At 41.0% G+C, this 17,828-nt stretch overlaps 1 protein-coding gene across 1 annotated transcript in view; it reads left to right on the forward strand.

Moving 5' to 3' along the window:
* RYR2 (ryanodine receptor 2) overlaps positions 1–17,828 on the forward strand; it is a 717,900-nt gene that overhangs the window by 654,186 nt on the left and 45,886 nt on the right. Inside the window, exons 93-96 of the mRNA XM_084622892.1 lie at positions 697–915; positions 7,418–7,548; positions 14,419–14,461; positions 16,327–16,460. Coding sequence (XP_084479018.1) covers positions 697–915; positions 7,418–7,548; positions 14,419–14,461; positions 16,327–16,460 — 527 coding nt within the window. The remainder of the gene's footprint in view (positions 1–696; positions 916–7,417; positions 7,549–14,418; positions 14,462–16,326; positions 16,461–17,828) is intronic.

The following is a 17,828-nucleotide window of genomic DNA, read 5'->3' on the forward strand; positions in this document are numbered from 1 at the left end:
CATGCCACACATACCAAAAATCTATATGTCTGACCTCTCCACACAGAGACAAGGCAGGAAAGGGTTAACGATTTAAATACTCAAATTAAATAAGGCACAAGGCTACTTAGAGCCTACTGGGCCTGCACACTGAGGGTCTTCACCTTCCTCATCACAGAAGACCATCTCAGAGCACAGCCCCTCTCGGCCCGCACACTAGACCTTGCCCCAGTTGGTCTGCATAGTTCAGAGACTGCACAAAGAGAGGGAGTGCAATTTGTGGAGGGAGTGCATAAATCAGTCCTTCAAAAGGTAGTTAGATAATGCTGCTCCAGGCTATATTCGCTTTTCCACTGATGACTCTCTCCTGTCCCTGGAAGCTGCCATACCTAGACGAGTCCCTGGCAGAGCCAAGCTATCAGGGATTCAGATCAGGGTTGGTCAGAACATGGCCTCTCATGGATCCCAAGTGATCCGTCAAGTTCGGGGCAGCTCTTCTATGGTGAGGGAATGGCAAAACCAGTCATCCCAGTGGAATAAAGTGGAGGGATCTCTGAGGTATTTCTAGAGGAGATTTTGTCACAAAAAAAGGTTCCCTTCCCCCCATTTACATCACCCTTGGTTTGTCTCTTGTGATTTATAGTACCTAGCCTGTAGAAATGCAAAACTCCTGTCAAATGAAATAGTTGTCCCACTGACTTTGAGTGATTTGAACAGGTCTCCACCTCTGCTGTGATAGAAGAAAAGGAAGTTCTTGTGGTAAATGCTGAGGAAGACTCCAAGTTAAACAGCCTGGAAAGTGGCTCCCATAGGATCATCGCTGTGCACTATGTCCTTGAAGAAAGCAGTGGCTATATGGAACCCACACTGCGGATTTTGGCTATCCTACACACAGTCATCTCCTTTTTCTGCATCATTGGATATTACTGTTTGAAAGTAAGAGGTCGAGGAATTTAACACTGTTTGTTTTTGTAGGCCTCTTTTCTCCTTTCTATTGAGTGATGTGCAGTGGAACAAAATCACAGAAATTTTGCACAAACAGGGTGGGGACCCCCATGAAGAGCCACTATGTTGCTGGTCTCCCCTATAAATAAGTTATGCATGTGATGAACCTCACAAGAATTCAGAAAGTGAGGCCTGTCATTTGAGGGAGGTGGAATCCCTCCGTATGGCATGTTCTCATAGGCTCAACACATGGCCATTTGCCATGTACATTAATCCAGCCCTGTTCTGACTGAGGTGCCACCTGTGGCTTTCAAATACAAGTAGAGGGGGATACATGTGACCAGAGGAGGATGGATTACAATGGCAGCATTGCATGTCAGCCGGCTGTGCTGCACAAGAAGCGTATATTGCCAAGGGTGTGTGGTAGTTGGACTAGAGTTTCTGACTGATCAAGGCCTTCTTATTGTCCCTTTTACACCTCTGCCAGTCTTGTTTTATCAGGAGTGGAATGCAACAGATCAGCAGCTCCACTCAAAGGAGGCACATGAATAGCATTTCTCTTTGCACAGGTTTTTATGCTGCAGGAAATTATTTGGCTTCTAGTTATTTTTCCATCTTATCTTTAATCGGTTACCTTTTCTTTGCCAAAGAGACAGGATCTGCTTTGCAAGTGAAGGCAAATGGTTACTAGGTGGCAGATTTCCTTATGCACTTTAAATACTTCCACAACACCAATACATAGTGAAACGCATTTTCCATGATTGGGTGTCAGGTGGCAAACACAGTACCATCTCCACGTCCTGCCTTTTGAGATATGGCTTTCTTTTTTCTGTGTGAGTTTTATGGAATGTCTCTCAAAAATAATTTTTTATGTTTATCCTCTTGGTAGACATGAATTAAAAAACTATTAAAGTAACTGTTTGCCATGATGATTTCCAACAGTTCCTGATGCCCTGAATGGAAGACATTGTCCTTAAAAGGAGCAGTTCTAGTCTCAGCCTGTGGCTGCTGTAGACACACATTGCTTTTAAAAAAAAAATCCATCTCAACTGTATTGCTTTTTATATGTGTGCAAGATTTGTGTCTGGAAATTGCTGTTAAAATGGGAGTGAGTAAAATCCATTAAACACTTTTTATGAAGCTGTCTTCAAATAATATTTGAACTACAGTTATTATATCGAATGTAATATCCACCCTATTATCAGGCAATATAGTTTTAATTGTTATCATTCCAATATAATGCTGTCCAGCTGTAGGGAATGGTTTAGGTGCACAGTCACTGATGTGGGGTGGATAAATAAAAGGTGAATTTGGGGAAATTCAGAAATAATGCTGAGAATCACTTTTCAAAATAAAAGTTCAATAAAACAGCCCTCCGTATGTAATTAATGCTTTAGTGCAACCAGAATGTACTTTTCTGAGGAAAGTCCATTCAAATGGAACTTAAAGATCTTCCAGCCGCATCCAGTCCCAATGGGAGGCACTTCTTTTGAATGTCACCCAGCTCATTAGAGAAAGTTCTGTTCTAGGGAAGGCCTCCAGAGCAGGGCCAGCCCAAAAAATTTTGGCACCTGAGTCGGGGAGCTCAAATGATGCCCCCATGCCCCTTCGCTTGGGCCAAAACTTTGAAAGGTCTCAATTCTGCCTTCTTCCTGTTCTACTCCTCTTATGGTACTGCTCTGCTACCTCCCTCAATAAAGGAGAACTAAGAACTTAAAATGCCTTGTTCAAAAATTTTAAGTAACACTTAACTTTCAAATGCCTGAACAGCAAATGTAACTTTTCTTGTCTACATAGTAAACACTGGTTGTCAAGGTTCCTCCCCCACTCTGAACTCTAGGGTACAGATGTGGGGACCTGCATGAAAAACCTCCTAAGCTTATCTTTACCAGCTTAGGTCAAAACTTCCCCAAGGTACAAAATATTACCCCTTGGACAGGCCGCTACCACCACCAAACTAATACTGGTTACTGGGGAAGAGCTGTTTGGACGCGTCCTTCCCCCCAAAATACTTCCCAAAACCTTGCACCCCACTTCCTGGACAAGGTTTGGTAAAAAGCCTCACCAATTTGCCTAGGTGACTACAGACCCAGACCCTTGGATCTTAAGAACAATGAACAATCCTCCCAACACTTGCACCCCCCCTTTCCTGGGAAATGTTGGATAAAAAGCCTCACCAATTTGCATAGGTGACCACAAACCCAAACCCTTGGATCTGAGAACAATGAAAAAGCATTCAGTGTTTTACAAGAAGACTTTTAATAAAAAATAAAAGTAAATAGAAATAAAGAAATCCCCCCTGTAAAATCAGGATGGTATATATCTTACAGGGTAATTAGATTCAAAAACATAGCGAACCCCTCTAGGCAAAACCTTAAGTTACAAAAAAGATACACAGACAGAAATAGTTATTCTATTCAGCACAATTCTTTTCTCAGCCATTTAAAGAAATCATAATCTAACACATACCTAGCTAGATTACTTACTAAAAGTTCTAAGACTCCATTCCTGTTCTGTCCCCGGCCAAGACGACTACAGACAGACACACAAACCCTTTGTTTCTCTCCCTCCTCCCAGCTTTTGAAAGTATCTTGTCTCCTCATTGGTCATTTTGGTCAGGTGCCAGCGAGGTTACCTTTAGCTTCTTAACCCTTTACAGGTGAGAGGAGCTTTCCCCTGGCCAGGAGGGATTTCAAAGGGGTTTACCCTTCCCTTTATATTTATGACACTGGTGTTTTTATCTGTTTGAATAATCAAAGTGGTGCTTTCCGTGCCTTCTTGGTTGCAAAGATTTGAACTGCTTCCTGCTGAAGGTCCACAGTCTGGGCCAGCTCATGCTCTATTGAGATGGTTGCAAGGCCGACCAGCCTTTCCTGTGTCATTGTGGAGTGTAGATGTGTTTTTATTAACTTCAACTTGGAGAAGCTGCGTTCTCCAACGATAACTGTTACAGGAAGCGTTAGAAGTATGCACAGAGCAACAAAACCATTTGGAAAGAGGGTGGTCATCTTATTTGTACACATATATTCCAGAATAGCCTTTGGAGTTGGTCCTGCTGAAATGTATCTTGAAAGGGCTTTCAGTTCATCACCTAAATCACTCGCATCAATATCACGCATGTCATCATGTGTCAACACTGTCTCTAGTGCCCTGCCTTGCTGGTGTAGGTCTTCTTCAGGTATAGTGAGGAATTTTGGAATATCATACAACATCCCAAATGTATTGTTGTGTTCCTTGAGTTCCATGAAATGTTCAACTGACTGTATTGCACAATCTAGCACCTGATTAAAGAATTCTACTTTGAATTGTTGTTTAGGGTCTCTTATGGGATTATCCTGTGCCTCATAATCAAAATTTCTTCTTCAGTGACTCTTGTATTCTTGAATGGGTGGGAAAATAGCTTCAGTGTGAAGTTCCTGTACCATTTTCTGTGCACTCTTCAGAACTTTTTGAAATCCCTCATCTGACCGGTAAGACTGTAGGTGTGACTTTGCTTTGTCCAGTTGCTCCAGATATATGTATAGGTCAACACCTTGGAGTCTCTTGCTTACAACATTTATTTCAAATAGTATGTCATGCCACACATAAATTTGAAGTTATGTATGTTTCTGGTGATTCCATTTCCGTGTGCTATTATTCTCCAACGAACAGTTCCTGTCATAGCATTTTCCTCCATAATGGCAACTATGGCATCATCTATCTTCCCTATCTGCTGTTTGATAGGCTTTATCGCCTCCACTCAACGTTCCCATTGTGTGGCACTCAGTGGTTTCAGTGTCAGAGAGGATGTTCCCAGATGTTCAAAATTTGCCATCGATGAGTTGATGCAGAGAAAAATACATAGATGCTTTGAATTACATTAAAAAATTCAGCAGCCTCACTAGAAACTGATGCTGCATCACTGTCCATTAGGTTCTATGAATGAGAACTGCATGGGACAAAAAAAGCTCGAGGTTTTAACTCTCAGATCCGTGTCTGTATTCCTCTGTTCTTTCCTCTCATGTTGGCAGCATTATCGTAGCCCTGACCTCTCATGTCAGCTCTCGCAATTCCCATGTCTTCCAGCTTTTTAAGAAGCACATTTGTCATACCAGCTCCTGGTATGACATCATCAATGTCAATACATTCTAGAAAATGCTCTCTGACAGTCACCATTGCAGGGACATTTTCACTAGGTTCTGTTGTTGTTACAAAACGCACCATTAAAGTCATTTGTTCCATATGGCTGATGGCAGGTGTGCAGTTCAGAATAACAGAGTAATACCTTGCTGACTTCAGATCTGCCACAATCTTCTGTTTGACTTTTGTTGCCAGTAACTGTATGATCTCATTTTGAATTGTTTTTCCAAGGTAGTGGTGTGTGTACATTTTTTGGCTTGTCACTCTTCTTAGATGCTCCTGGAGTACAGCATCAAACTCAGCCATCAGCTCCACAATTTTAAGGAAGTTTCCATTGTTTGGCATATATAGCTGATCTGAAGTGCCACGCAGTGCTAGGTTTTGGGTAGCAAGCATTCTAACAATGGCAGTGAGCCTTTTCAGAATATTTTGCCAGTAAAGAGACTATGATGCAATCTTCTCTTGATGCTGATCATCTGTGGTGGTCTTTAACCTTAGTCTCATCTCAAGCTCTTTCCACCTATGGAATGCTCTCTGGTGATTTGTTGCCTTCTCATGGCATGCCAGATTTCTAGATAGATTTTTCCAGTCCTTTGTTCCTGTAGAACCCAATGTGGCTGGAATACTAGACTGGAAGAGTTTGCAACAAAAACAGTATGCAGCATTCTGGGTTTTTGAGTACATAAGCCATGGCCTCTCCACTTTGTCACCATTGGGGATTTCACACCAGTAATGTGTTGGATGGAAACGTCTATTTTCATTGTTTTTGGGGAACATGAAGTTTTTCACTTGCTGTGGCCCATGCAGTACAAGGAAGTCCGTCAGGCTACTGATCAAGTGGGTCCACAGTCCTGGACCATTGAGACTTAAGGAACTAAACTCAGCAGCAGCTGTTTCTTGCACCTCCGCCACAGTCTTCTCTGATCTACACTTTTCTTCAGGAATGTGCATGGTTACATCCATCTGAGATGGAGATATGGATGCTGCAGTAGCTGCCAGCTCACCTGCAGTCTGACTAACTGGAAGATCAGGCATCTCCTCACCACTCACATCCTCACTGGGGCCGGAAGGCTCACCGTGAACATGTGTGTCTATGTATCTCAGGAGAGCTCCTTCCTGCTTAGATAGAAAACCTTCCTTTGCTTTCTTTCTTTTTCTGAATGCTGCCCCAGAGGGGTGTTTTCTTCTTTCACTCATGACTGCTGTTCTGTGCCAGCTATAGTGGCTCTCAACACTCAATTGAAGGGGACATATAAGTAGGCTGGTAGCAGGGCCCGAGTGAGGGAAGATATCAGTGTCTTAAGGGCCTAACTGGCTCCAACTGTGTCAGTTGACTGCCTGTTCTCCTCAAGTGGGTTCAGGGAAGCAGCAGGAAACAGGAAGCTCCCTGAGAAGCTGGTGTTAATCAGTCCAGGCTCCCGGGGGTACTAGAGAGGTACATAAGAGGCTCCTCCTCCTCTCTCTCCCTGCGGCTCCTGCTGCTTTCTGTTATTCCTCTCACCTTTTCTCCTGCCTGCCTGTTATGTCTCTTGTGCCCTCCTTCCTCCGGCACAGCACTGCACCATCTCTGTGCATCTGGAGCAGAGAGAATACATATGCACCAGCAGCAGACACAATTGTCTACACTCTGGGTCCTAGTGGTGCCCCCCGACACCCCACAGTCTGGCACCTGAGGTGGCCGCCTCAGTTCACCTCATGATAAGGCCAACCCTGCTCCAGAGCCTTGCAGTCCAGATCCTCAGGGGCAGGCAAAGTTCACCGAGCACAACTCAAGGAGGTGGTGTGCAAAAGTAGTTTAACAATGTCTTTTGCATTACTTTCATCCCAGTGCAGCTGTTTCCCCTGCTGTGTCTTAAGAGCAGCCTCAGGACTACTTTAATTCATGCCAATCTTTAACAGCCGCAGGTGCCTTAATGCAACCCCAGATGAGCCTGACATAGGAGCATGCCCAATATGCTCACTTTTTAGCCATGTCCCTTTTCACCCTGCTATGCTGACAGCAGGGAAGGTATGTGATCTACAAACCCTTATATTGGCTCTGTGCCACTGTAGGAGCCCCCTTGCATTTGTCTGAGCCTTCCTGAGGCCACAGTATTGAAACAGTGCAGTGCAAAGTCATTGTATGGCACGAAAGGGTCTGGGCCTCATTCATCTATACATACTCAGGTTACTGGCATTAGTCAAATACTTGACTGTTTGAAAGACTACCGTAGGTTATGTGCAGTATGTAATTTTTCCTTCTGATTGCTGGTTTAGCTTATTCAATCTGTGCATGCAATTTTTATGAGCTGCTAGCTGTTCTTAAAAGATAGTAGCTCCCAGAGCTGTCATTGATTTTGAACTAATTTTTAATATGTTTATTTTTCTACTGCAGGTTCCCCTGGTTATTTTTAAGCGTGAAAAGGAAGTTGCAAGGAAATTGGAATTTGATGGGCTGTACATTACAGAACAGCCTTCAGAAGATGATATTAAAGGGCAGTGGGACAGACTCGTCATCAACACACAGTGAGTGTTTTTACTTTAGCTTTTAGAGCTGTGTACAGAATTTTCTGGAATACACACATTGTATATAGCTAGCTCTCAAGTTTTGCAGAAGAGGACGATGGCAATGGGGTTTAGGCTTCCAGCAAAATAATCTAATAGACTGTAAGCATCTGTAGGAATTGTTGTAGATCATGATTATTAATCCGTGTTCTGAGGGCCTGAATCTGAAATTACTTTTGTCCTGCAAAAAAAACAAGGCACAATAAAGTTCACGTTGGTGAGTGTTATATTTACTAACAAGTGTGACTGCAATAGATACTGGGTGAACTGCACTTTGGAACCCTTTAGACTGCCTTGAGTGTACCCCTCAGGTGACAGGCCCAGGTTCCTGCACCTCATTCTGGGAAGAACCACATGGTCCAGCCACTCTGGGACTGGGTCTCTGGACATCAATCCTAATTGTGTTGATGTGACAAGCCAAACTCAATTTGGCACCTGTAAGCCCTTTCGCTCTGGGGACCTGTGATCAGTCAAGTTGACTAAAGCAACTCAGAAACAATGTCTTCCAAACAAAGTATTATTTATTCATTCCCCCAAAGGTACAAAGCATGCATAACAAAGTGTAGAACCAATAAATGGCATGGGTATTACACATCAATCTTTCCTTGCCAGATTTTTGTAAACTCCCTTCACCCAGCTAATCCCCCTCTCTTGCTAGGAGAAACAGACTATCCTGCTCCCAGCAGGCTTTCTCTATCTCCCTGTGTTCCCTTGCCAGCCTGTCAGCTGTCACTGACACTCCCAGGGCCGTCTCTGGCCACTCATTAACCTCCCACCCTTGTCTAGGCCTCGGTGGCTTAGTGGGTTTTTTTTGACCTCTCTCTTCTTGACCTTGGCAAAACAACTATGTCATCGGGGCTGAGGTGTCACCTCTTCACAGCTATAAAACTGGCTATTCTGAGTGCTCTATCGTAGTTTTCTCTTTCCCACTTGGTTGCTTTAACAACCCCTTTTTAGCTAATTCTATAACAAGTAACTCATCGTAAACATATACACAGAGGGAGGTGCCATATTCATGAAACATAAAAGTTATTTCCCAGTTCATCACCGTTGTGCTAACACTGTACCAGGACACAAAACAGTAGAAAAATATTGGGCAAAAACATGCACACAAAATAAAGCTTCTTCAGGTTGGGAAAAAATCCTTAAATTTGACACACACAATGAAGCTAGCTAAAGTCTGCCTTCAGAATGTACTGTACTGCTGTGCAGAGTAAGAAGAGTGAGAAATAGAAACAGATGTTGCTTTCTCAGAATACTTGATTTTCTTGTTATGTTTTTTGAAAAGATAATTAAATGGTTTTAACATAGCAACTTTATTTGCATTGTTTAACTGAATAAGAATAACACTTGAAGACATATACAGTATCTGGAAAACTCAGATATAATAAAATTGTTCAGACATTATTAAAAAGCTACAGAGCTTCCTCTGCTGTGGCCTGCCTCTCTCCAGAACTGAAGAGTAGTTTCTGGCTCTTGTTAGGTTACAGAGTGTTCTATAGTCTGCAGGTCAAGAATGAAAGAAAATAAAAGAAAGGAAGTGGTAGGGAGATACAAGAAAGGGAAAAATATATAAAAGCAGGGAAGAGTGAAGAGAAGAGGTGAGCAAAGGGAAAAATACATTTAAAAAGGGTCCAGAAAGAGGATGACATGGGGGGAAAGGGAAGATAACAGGAAAAAGGAATTGAGAGATATGAAAATAGAAAGATGAATGGTGGTAAACAGAAAGTTAGATACAGTGATGTATCTATTTGTAGTGTGCTGATCATTGTGATACGTAGCCATCAATGGAAGAATTAAAATTCCCTTTGTCATCCAAGTAGGACTCTCTTCTCTGTTCCTTTGTGGGTTTGTTGTGTTATTTTTTTTCAGAGAGAAAGAGAGAGCTTACCTGTTAGTTTATTGCTACCTTTATTGAGGGGAAGGTCTTAGCAAAGAAAGGGCAGTTCTTGAGGTGGTTGGGCCCCTTGTTTCATTATGGGCTTTGAAAATGAGAGCCAAATACTTAAAATGAAATGGGAGCCATGTGCAGCACACAGGGACTTGAAGTAATATATTCCTGTGTGTCATCTCACTCAGAGTACAGGCATTTGAAAATAATACTTAGTCCTGTCTTGAGTGCAGGGGACTGGACTAGATGACCTCTCGAGGTCTCTTCCAGTTCTATGACTCTATGATTCTGCTATGTAGAACTTATTACAGTAATCCAGCATGGAAGTAACACAGACATAGATCAATAACAGAGTCTTCAGTCTTCTTGCTTGTGAGAGGTGGAAAAGTGTTTCTGTCCACTGCTGCAACTAGTCATCTAAGTGGATGAGGAAGACAAAGTTAGTGGGTAGGTGAAATTATTTCAAAGATCTAGCAGAGGCTCATGGCTGTGACAGCCCCCTCAGTTGAGAACACTAGTCCAAGTACTGTGGCGTAAATGCTCAGATGTTAAGGCACACTTAACCTAGTTTTACACCAGAATTACTCCAAATTGATAAAGAGGCTGGGAACTTGTTTTTATACCACCAGTTAAGAAGAAAACGAAGCCCACTCCTGGTTAACTTGATCACAGAGATCACCCCCTGGGCTAACTCAAAGTTGCAGTGCTGCAATACCTGTTTCCTGGGGCTGTCGGAAGCTGCATTGACATGGCAATTAGTCCAAAATACAGCTTTCTGTCTCCTAAGCATAAAAGTAACTGAGAAAATGTCATGCTAGGGCTCTTCCTAATATGCTGGTTTCCCCATTGAGTATCAGGTCCAGTTCAAGATCTTATTAATAAATTGTGAGGCCAGAGGTGATCATTGTGATCATCTAGTTTGACCTCCTGCATAACACAGGCCAAGGACTTCCTTGAATTTATTTATTTCTGTTTAAAGACTTGCTTGTCTTTTAGAAAAAAACTCCAGTCTTGATTTAAAATTTCCAGTGGAGGATCCACCACAACCCTAATGGGTTGTCCCAAACCTTGTTAAAATTCTGTGCCTTATTTTGAGTCTGAATTTGCCTAGCTTCAGCGTCCAGCTATAAGATCATTTTATATCTCTGTCTGCTAGATCGAAGAGTCCTCTATTATCAAATTACTATTCCCCGTGTAGGTACTTATAAGATACGTCTACAGTGCAATAAAAGATCTGTGGCATGGCTGTGTCTGGCCTGGGTCAGCTGACTGGGGCTCAGACTCAGAGGCTATAAAATTGCAGTGTAGACATTTGACCTTGGGCTGGAGCCTGGGCTCTGAGACCCTTCCCCCCTCGTGGGGTTTCAGCACCTGGGCTCCAACCTGAGTCCAAATGTCTACACTACAGTTTTCTAGCTTTACAGCCTGACCCTGTGAGCCCAAGTCAGCTGACCTGGCTCTGAAACTCAGTGCTGCCGATTATTTAATTTTTTTTATCACAAAGTAGACACACCCATAGACTGTGATGGAGTCAACTCAGAACCATCTCTTTGCTAAACTAAATAGATTGATTTCTTCTACTTTTTCACTATAAGACGTGTTTTCCAAATCTTTACTGATTTGTGGCTTTTCACTGAACTCCCACAATCTTTCAGCTTCCTTCTTGAACTGTGAACACCAAAATTGGACAGTGTTCCAGTTGCAGTTCAACCAGTGCCAAATGCAGAAGTAATATTATCTTTCTATTCCTAATTGATATCCCCCTGTTTATACATCCAAGAATTATATTAGCCGTTTTGGCCACATCATCACTCTAGGAGCTCATGTTCAGCTGATTATCCACCATAAGCCTGAAGTCTTTTTCACAGTCATTGCTTCCCATGATAGAGCCCCCATCCTGTAAGTAGAGCTTGCAGGCTTTGTTCCTAGAGGTATGACTTTACCTTTGACCATATTTAAATGCATATCGTTTATTTGCACTGAGCTTACCTGACAATCCAGATTCTCTGAGTTAGTGACCTGTCTTCTTCATTATTTATGACTCCCCCAATCCTTGTGTCATTTTCAGACTTTATCAGTGATAATTTTGTGTTTTATTCCAGGTCATTGATAAAAATGTTAAATAGCACAGGGTCAAGAACCAGTCCCATCTTGGATTGGCATTGATTCTGTCACCCTCCTTTAATCCTGTACTAATCAAGTTCCATATTAGCCATTCCAGTATTTTGCCTGGAATTGATATCAGACTGACAGGTCTATAATTACCTGCTTACCCTTTTTAAATATTGGCACAACATTAGCTTTCCTACAATCCTTTGGAACTTCCTCAGTGTACAAAGACTCATTGAAAATGACCATTAGCAGTCCAGAGAGCTTTTCAGCCAGTTATTCTAAACCTGTTGGATGCAAGCTATCTGGTTCTGCTGACATAAAAATGTCTAACATTGGTAGCTGCTGTTTAGTATCCTCCTGTGTTACCATTGGAATGGAAAGTATGTCGTCATCATCATCTTATGGTCTGAATACATAATCTGGCTTTTTCCCAAACACAAATCAGAAATATTTATTCAAAACATCTGACTTTTTTAATAATATTATTGACAATTCAACCATTTCCATAGAGCAATGGATCAGTATCATTGTTAGGCTCATTTTTGTTCCTAATATACTTAAACTTCTTATTTTTCTTGCTCTGAACATAAGAACATAAGAATGGCCATACTGAGTCAGACCAAAGGTCCTTCTAGCCCAGTATCATGTCTTCCAACAGTGGCCAATGCCAGGTGCCCCAGAAGGAATGAACAGAACAGGTAATCATCAAGTGATCAATCCCGTCACCCATTCCCAGCTTTTGATGGTCATTGATTTCTCTGTGTCTTTTTCCTTCCCTTATCAATTTTCTACAATTGCTAGCTTCTAATTTATATCCGTTGCTATCAGTTTACCCCTTTTCCCATTTGTTATATATTGTTTTATTTTCTTATAGTTACTTTTCTTAGTTCTCATCTTTAAGTCTCTTGTGGGGGAAGGATAAACTGCCTAATGGATCACCTCTCCCTCTCCCATTCAACAAATATTGCCATCAGCAGGTACACTGAAGTTGCTGGTATCCAAAACAAGGCTAATCTGATCTAGATACCAGTAATTTTCAGAGGAAAAGTCTAACTGTGAAACTTCCTACTTCAGGTTGACCTTTCTTCCTTCAGAGCATTGCACTCTCATCATTTAACCCAACTCTATCATGAACCAAATTACTTTCCACTCCCAGTAGATTTCCACCCAAAAGAAAAGACATCACATGGCATACAACATCATCAGCAGGTTAGGTGAGCATGCAGCCCTGCACAGTGAATGCTGAAGCTTAAATTCTTGTATTTGTCACCTAGATACTACAGTAATTGACCCTATAAATGCATGTATACATAGACAGACAGAGAACTGAATTGAATATTAATCAAAAATTGCCCACTGATTGACAAGGTGATGTGCTGAGGCCCTAGATTGAGGGGACAGTTATGATTTCTGCTAGATTTACAAAGTGCATTCCTCTTCTGACTTGTATCCTGAATTAGAAGTGATCCATGACATTTGTGGTGACAAAAATTTCTGTTCCAGATGAAGCAGATGCATTTAGTGTAGCTGTGTTTCATTTACATGTGAAGGATGTCCTTCACTCCTGTTCCCACAGACCATCACTGGCAGAAATCTTGTGGCCATACTTACTTCCTCCACTACAAATTCATTCCCTCCTCTCAGTTCTGCCATCTTCCTAGCTAAACAACTCTACTTCTTCAACTTAATTGAATTACATGTCCACAATCCCAGCCACCTTTTTGCTACCTTAGTCTCCTCAGACCCTCCCCTCCGCCACTTCTCTCTCTTCACTGGTTTCTTTCAGGATATCTTAGTTGATGTCTAGCCATGGACAACAGCACTCCAGCCCATAACCTGGGCATAATCTTTGATTTGGACCTCTCTTTAGGTCCTCACATCCAGGATGTCTGCATCTTGTTGATTCTTTCTGCATAACATATGTAAGATATGGCTTTTCTTATCCATTTACGCAACTGAAACTCTTGTTCAAGCTTTCATCTCACATCTCAGTATTTGCAACAGCCTTTTCTCTGGACTTGACAAATGCAGTCTTGCCCCGCTTATATATGATTTGGCAAGGATAATTCTCTTGTGCTGTTGCATTGGCCATGTCACCCTTCTCTTTGAATCCCTCTACTGGCTCCCCCTTCTCTATCACATCAAAGAGAAGCTGCTGGTCCTCACTTTTAAGACTCTTTACCATCAGTCCTTTACATTCCTGTCATCTGTCATTCAATACTGAAATGTCAGTTCCCACTCTAATCAGACCTCTATTTCCCACTTTTTAAATTTTGAAACAAGCAACTTTGTCCTTTCTCTCATGCTGCCCCTCATGCTTAGGAGAAGATCCTCCTGCCCCCATAAACATCTGCAAAGCTATCTTTTTGTTCAGTGTTTGTACAGTGCCTGATCCATGACTGGGGTGCTATGGTAGTACAAATAATAGATAAAAATAATGATGATGATAAGTGAGCCCATAGCATATCGCAGTGTTCTCTAATGGCTTAATGTGGATGTTGATGGGGAAAGATCAAGCCTTATAAACTCTACACATTAGACAGGGCGAATGCCACCATCATTTTTATGGCAACATTTTAATTGCCAGCTAGGTACGCTCTGTATTTGATTTAGGTTAACCCTGCAGATATAGGAATTCTACATCACCTTCCAACAATGTTTCTGGAGCCCCTACATAGGAGAACTTAACTGCCTTCAACAGGAATTGCCTGTCTGTGGATTGCAAGACCAGACCAATGTGTGTGTATTTTCTCTCTCTTGTTATTTTTTTATACTTCTCGGTCCACTAATAATCCTCCAAAGTATATTTTCTCCTCTGTCTTTTTCAGATCTTTTCCTAACAACTATTGGGACAAGTTTGTTAAAAGAAAGGTAATGCTTTATATTGTTTTTCATTAGGCTTTATTATTTATTTTCATTTTTTTTAAGTTTATTGGAATTTTGTGCTGATTTTTGTTGTAATAGAAGATGGTACATTTCTCTAAAAAATATATATATATATATATATATATAAATGCTTATGCACTGTAGATTACAGTGTCTACCATTCTACACTATTTTAAATTTCTTACCCACTTTGTATATGTAGTTACACATTTTTTGCATACAGGTTGGGCAATTAATTTAGAAAATGTGTTCCACATAATTTACAGATCATGATGGTCCCTTACGACCTTAGTCTATAAGTCGATGAGTCTATTTGCCTTTTTAAATAAAAATCAGAAATGTAAGATGCGTGTGAAATTTTGTATGTGTGTATATTACATACACGCAACCGTATGTTTTGTGTGTGTGTACATACATATCTACCTATTTATAGATTATCCATCAACAGATAGATAATATTAAGGAGTTGTGATAGCTGCTTAAATATGGACATTGATGCTAATTTCTTATAAATATTACTGTCAGCCACTTCTCCAGTTCCCACCAAAAAACCCTGATCTTCCTGATAATTTTATAGATCACAATATCCTCACAGGAAAAAAATCTTTCTAAGGAGTTTGATAAAGATCAAAAAAGGAGTTTTAAAGTTGTTGGATCAGTTTCATGTCTGTCACACAGGCTTCATGATGGTGTGACTCCACTGATTTCAGAGAAATAATGTTTTTTATTGAAAATTTATCAGAAATTGACTTTTAAAATATTTCTCACTTTTTTGGCTTGTAATAATTATTACCTTGGCTAAAAAATTATGTTTTGTTAGCCTTGCTGAGGAAGATGCCATTTGTACATTTGAAGGTTGTTGGGAGATAGATAGATAGCAAAAGTCTGCACTAAAGTTGTCTGGGAAGGCTAATCAGGGGCTCATAAATGAAAATGTATTAAAAAGTAGCCAATGGAAAGCTGAGGGGAAAAAGAAAGGATTATGTTTTCAATCAGATTGTAGAATGCCTGGTTTAGTATGCTGGGGTAGAGAAATACTCTGAACAGACGTGTCTTAAAGAGGCAAAATGTGGTGTTAAGGAAGGGTTCTTTGTTTCACACACTTTTCTGCTCCCCAGGATACTGCCTTAATCACAATCATGCAGAGCTGTTTTTATGCATGAACAAAAAAAAAAGACCTTAAAATGTGCAAAAAATATCCACCAAGGTCTAAACCACAAATTATTAGGAGACTATACAATACTATTTCTTATTCAGTTATGTGCCTGTAGTCTGTAGTTTTTTCCTTTGGGTATATTTTTGTAAAGGTTAAAAATAAGTAAATCCTGTGCGATAAGAGTGAGAAATAAAGTATTCGGAAGTGATGGGGAGCTGGTTACATCCCGTAATTGTTCATATCCAGCTATTTTAATATTTGCAGCTATTTTGTGAAAGGGGCAGAATCTATGTGAGCATAGACGTAATAATATTTTTGGGTGTTAGCTGGATTTCACTGAAACTCATTTTCAACTGTAAGTCCTGTTAATGAGGTTTTTTGTTTGATACATGTGTATGTATAATACATATTTTGTACACATTATTAAAAGTATATTAAATGTGTTTATATAATTAAACATTAGAGCTGATTGAAAAAATTGTGAACATTTGTGCAAAAATTATTGTCCCCTTTTTGGTTGAAAAAATTATAAATTAATTGTTTTTGCAACCAGCTGTATAAGCATATTTAGAGTAACTTATTTTAAGATGGAAACAATTATATCTAGTTTAATAAGATGTAAAAAAAAATAATAATGAAAACATTACCATGCTCCCACCCAACTGATTGTATTGAACATTCCTCTAATCTTTAGGTTATGGATAAATATGGGGAGTTCTATGGCCGGGACAGAATCAGTGAGTTACTAGGAATGGACAAGGCTGCTCTGGATTTTAGCGATGCCCGAGAAAAAAAGAAACCAAAGAAAGATAGCTCCTTATCTGCTGTGTAAGTACTTCCTTCTGTTTTTGTGTATAAATTAAAACCAATGATTTGAATTTTGTTATTTAGCTTTGAATGTTGTGGCTGTGCTTCATAGGTGCTGACTCCGTGGGTGCTGTGGGACTGGAGCACCCAGGGAAAAAAATAGCAGGTTCTCAGCACCCGCCACCCACAGCTGTTCAGCGCTGCCCCCAATCAGCTGTTTGGCGGCTCAGGGAGGACAGCAGGTGGATGGGGGCCTCGAGAGGTGGGGGCAGAGCGAGAGCGGGGTCGAGGGACGAGGCTTCAGGCGGAGGGGGGTGGAGCACTCCGAAGGAAAATGAGTCTGCACCTATGCTGTACTTATTCTGTACATGATAAATGTTCTTGATTTTATGATTTAGTGAATGTCATGGACAAACAGAAGTTAGAGAGATACGGTAGACAGAGAAGTCATAGGACAGCAAATTATTTTAGAGCTGTGGATTTATTTTGTTATATTAGTGTTTGAATGCATAATATTGCCATTATTTTAATAAGACCTAATGACAGCCGTGCTGGAAGTTTTATTATCTTCGTTTGATGGTTCCATGCAATATTAATCAGCCAGAAAAAATGGACACTGTGGTACACCGTACATTCCAATTTTAAAAACAAGTGAAAAGAAATTACGTGTGGTTAATGCCATGAATCCTGTATAATTTAGAAAATTAGATGTGTAGTCTTAGAAACTTTACTTCATTTGTTTTATGCAATGTAGTTGTAGCCGTGTCAGTCCCAGGATGTTAGAGAGACAAGGTGGGTAAGGTAATATATTGGACCATCTTCTGTTGATGAGAGACACAAGCTTTTGAGCCACACAGAGCTCTTCTTCCGGTCTGGGAAAGGAACTCCCAGCATACCGGCAAAATGCAAGGTGGAATGAATTGTTTAGCAGAAGTAGTTAGCACATATTGTAAGGGACCATTCAAGGTAGAGTGGCCTGTTAACACCTCTGGAGTCATAGGACAAAGAGGGGATTAGTGAGGTTACAGATTGTTATCTTGGTCTGTGGGGATCTTGCTTCTGATGATGAGCTTGGAGAAGTTGGACACAGTACTCCAGACGAGGCCTCACCCATGTCGAATAGAGGGGAACAATCACGTCCCTCAATCTGCTGGCAATGCCCCTACCTATACATCCCAAAATGCCATTGACCTTCTTGGCAACAAGGGCACACCGTTGACTCATATCCAGCTTCTCGTTCACTGTAACCCCTATGTCCTTTTCTGCAGAACTGCTGCCGAGCCATTCGGTCCCTAGTCTGTAGCAGTGCATGGGATTCTTCCGTCCTAAGTGCAGGACTCTGCATTTGTCCTTGTTGAACCTCATCAGATTTCTTTTGGCCCAATCCTC

The sequence above is a fragment of the Lepidochelys olivacea genome (genome assembly GCF_965140295.1).
Source record: "Lepidochelys olivacea isolate rLepOli2 genome assembly, chromosome: 3".
In the NCBI taxonomy this organism is placed as follows: Eukaryota; Metazoa; Chordata; order Testudines; family Cheloniidae; genus Lepidochelys; species Lepidochelys olivacea.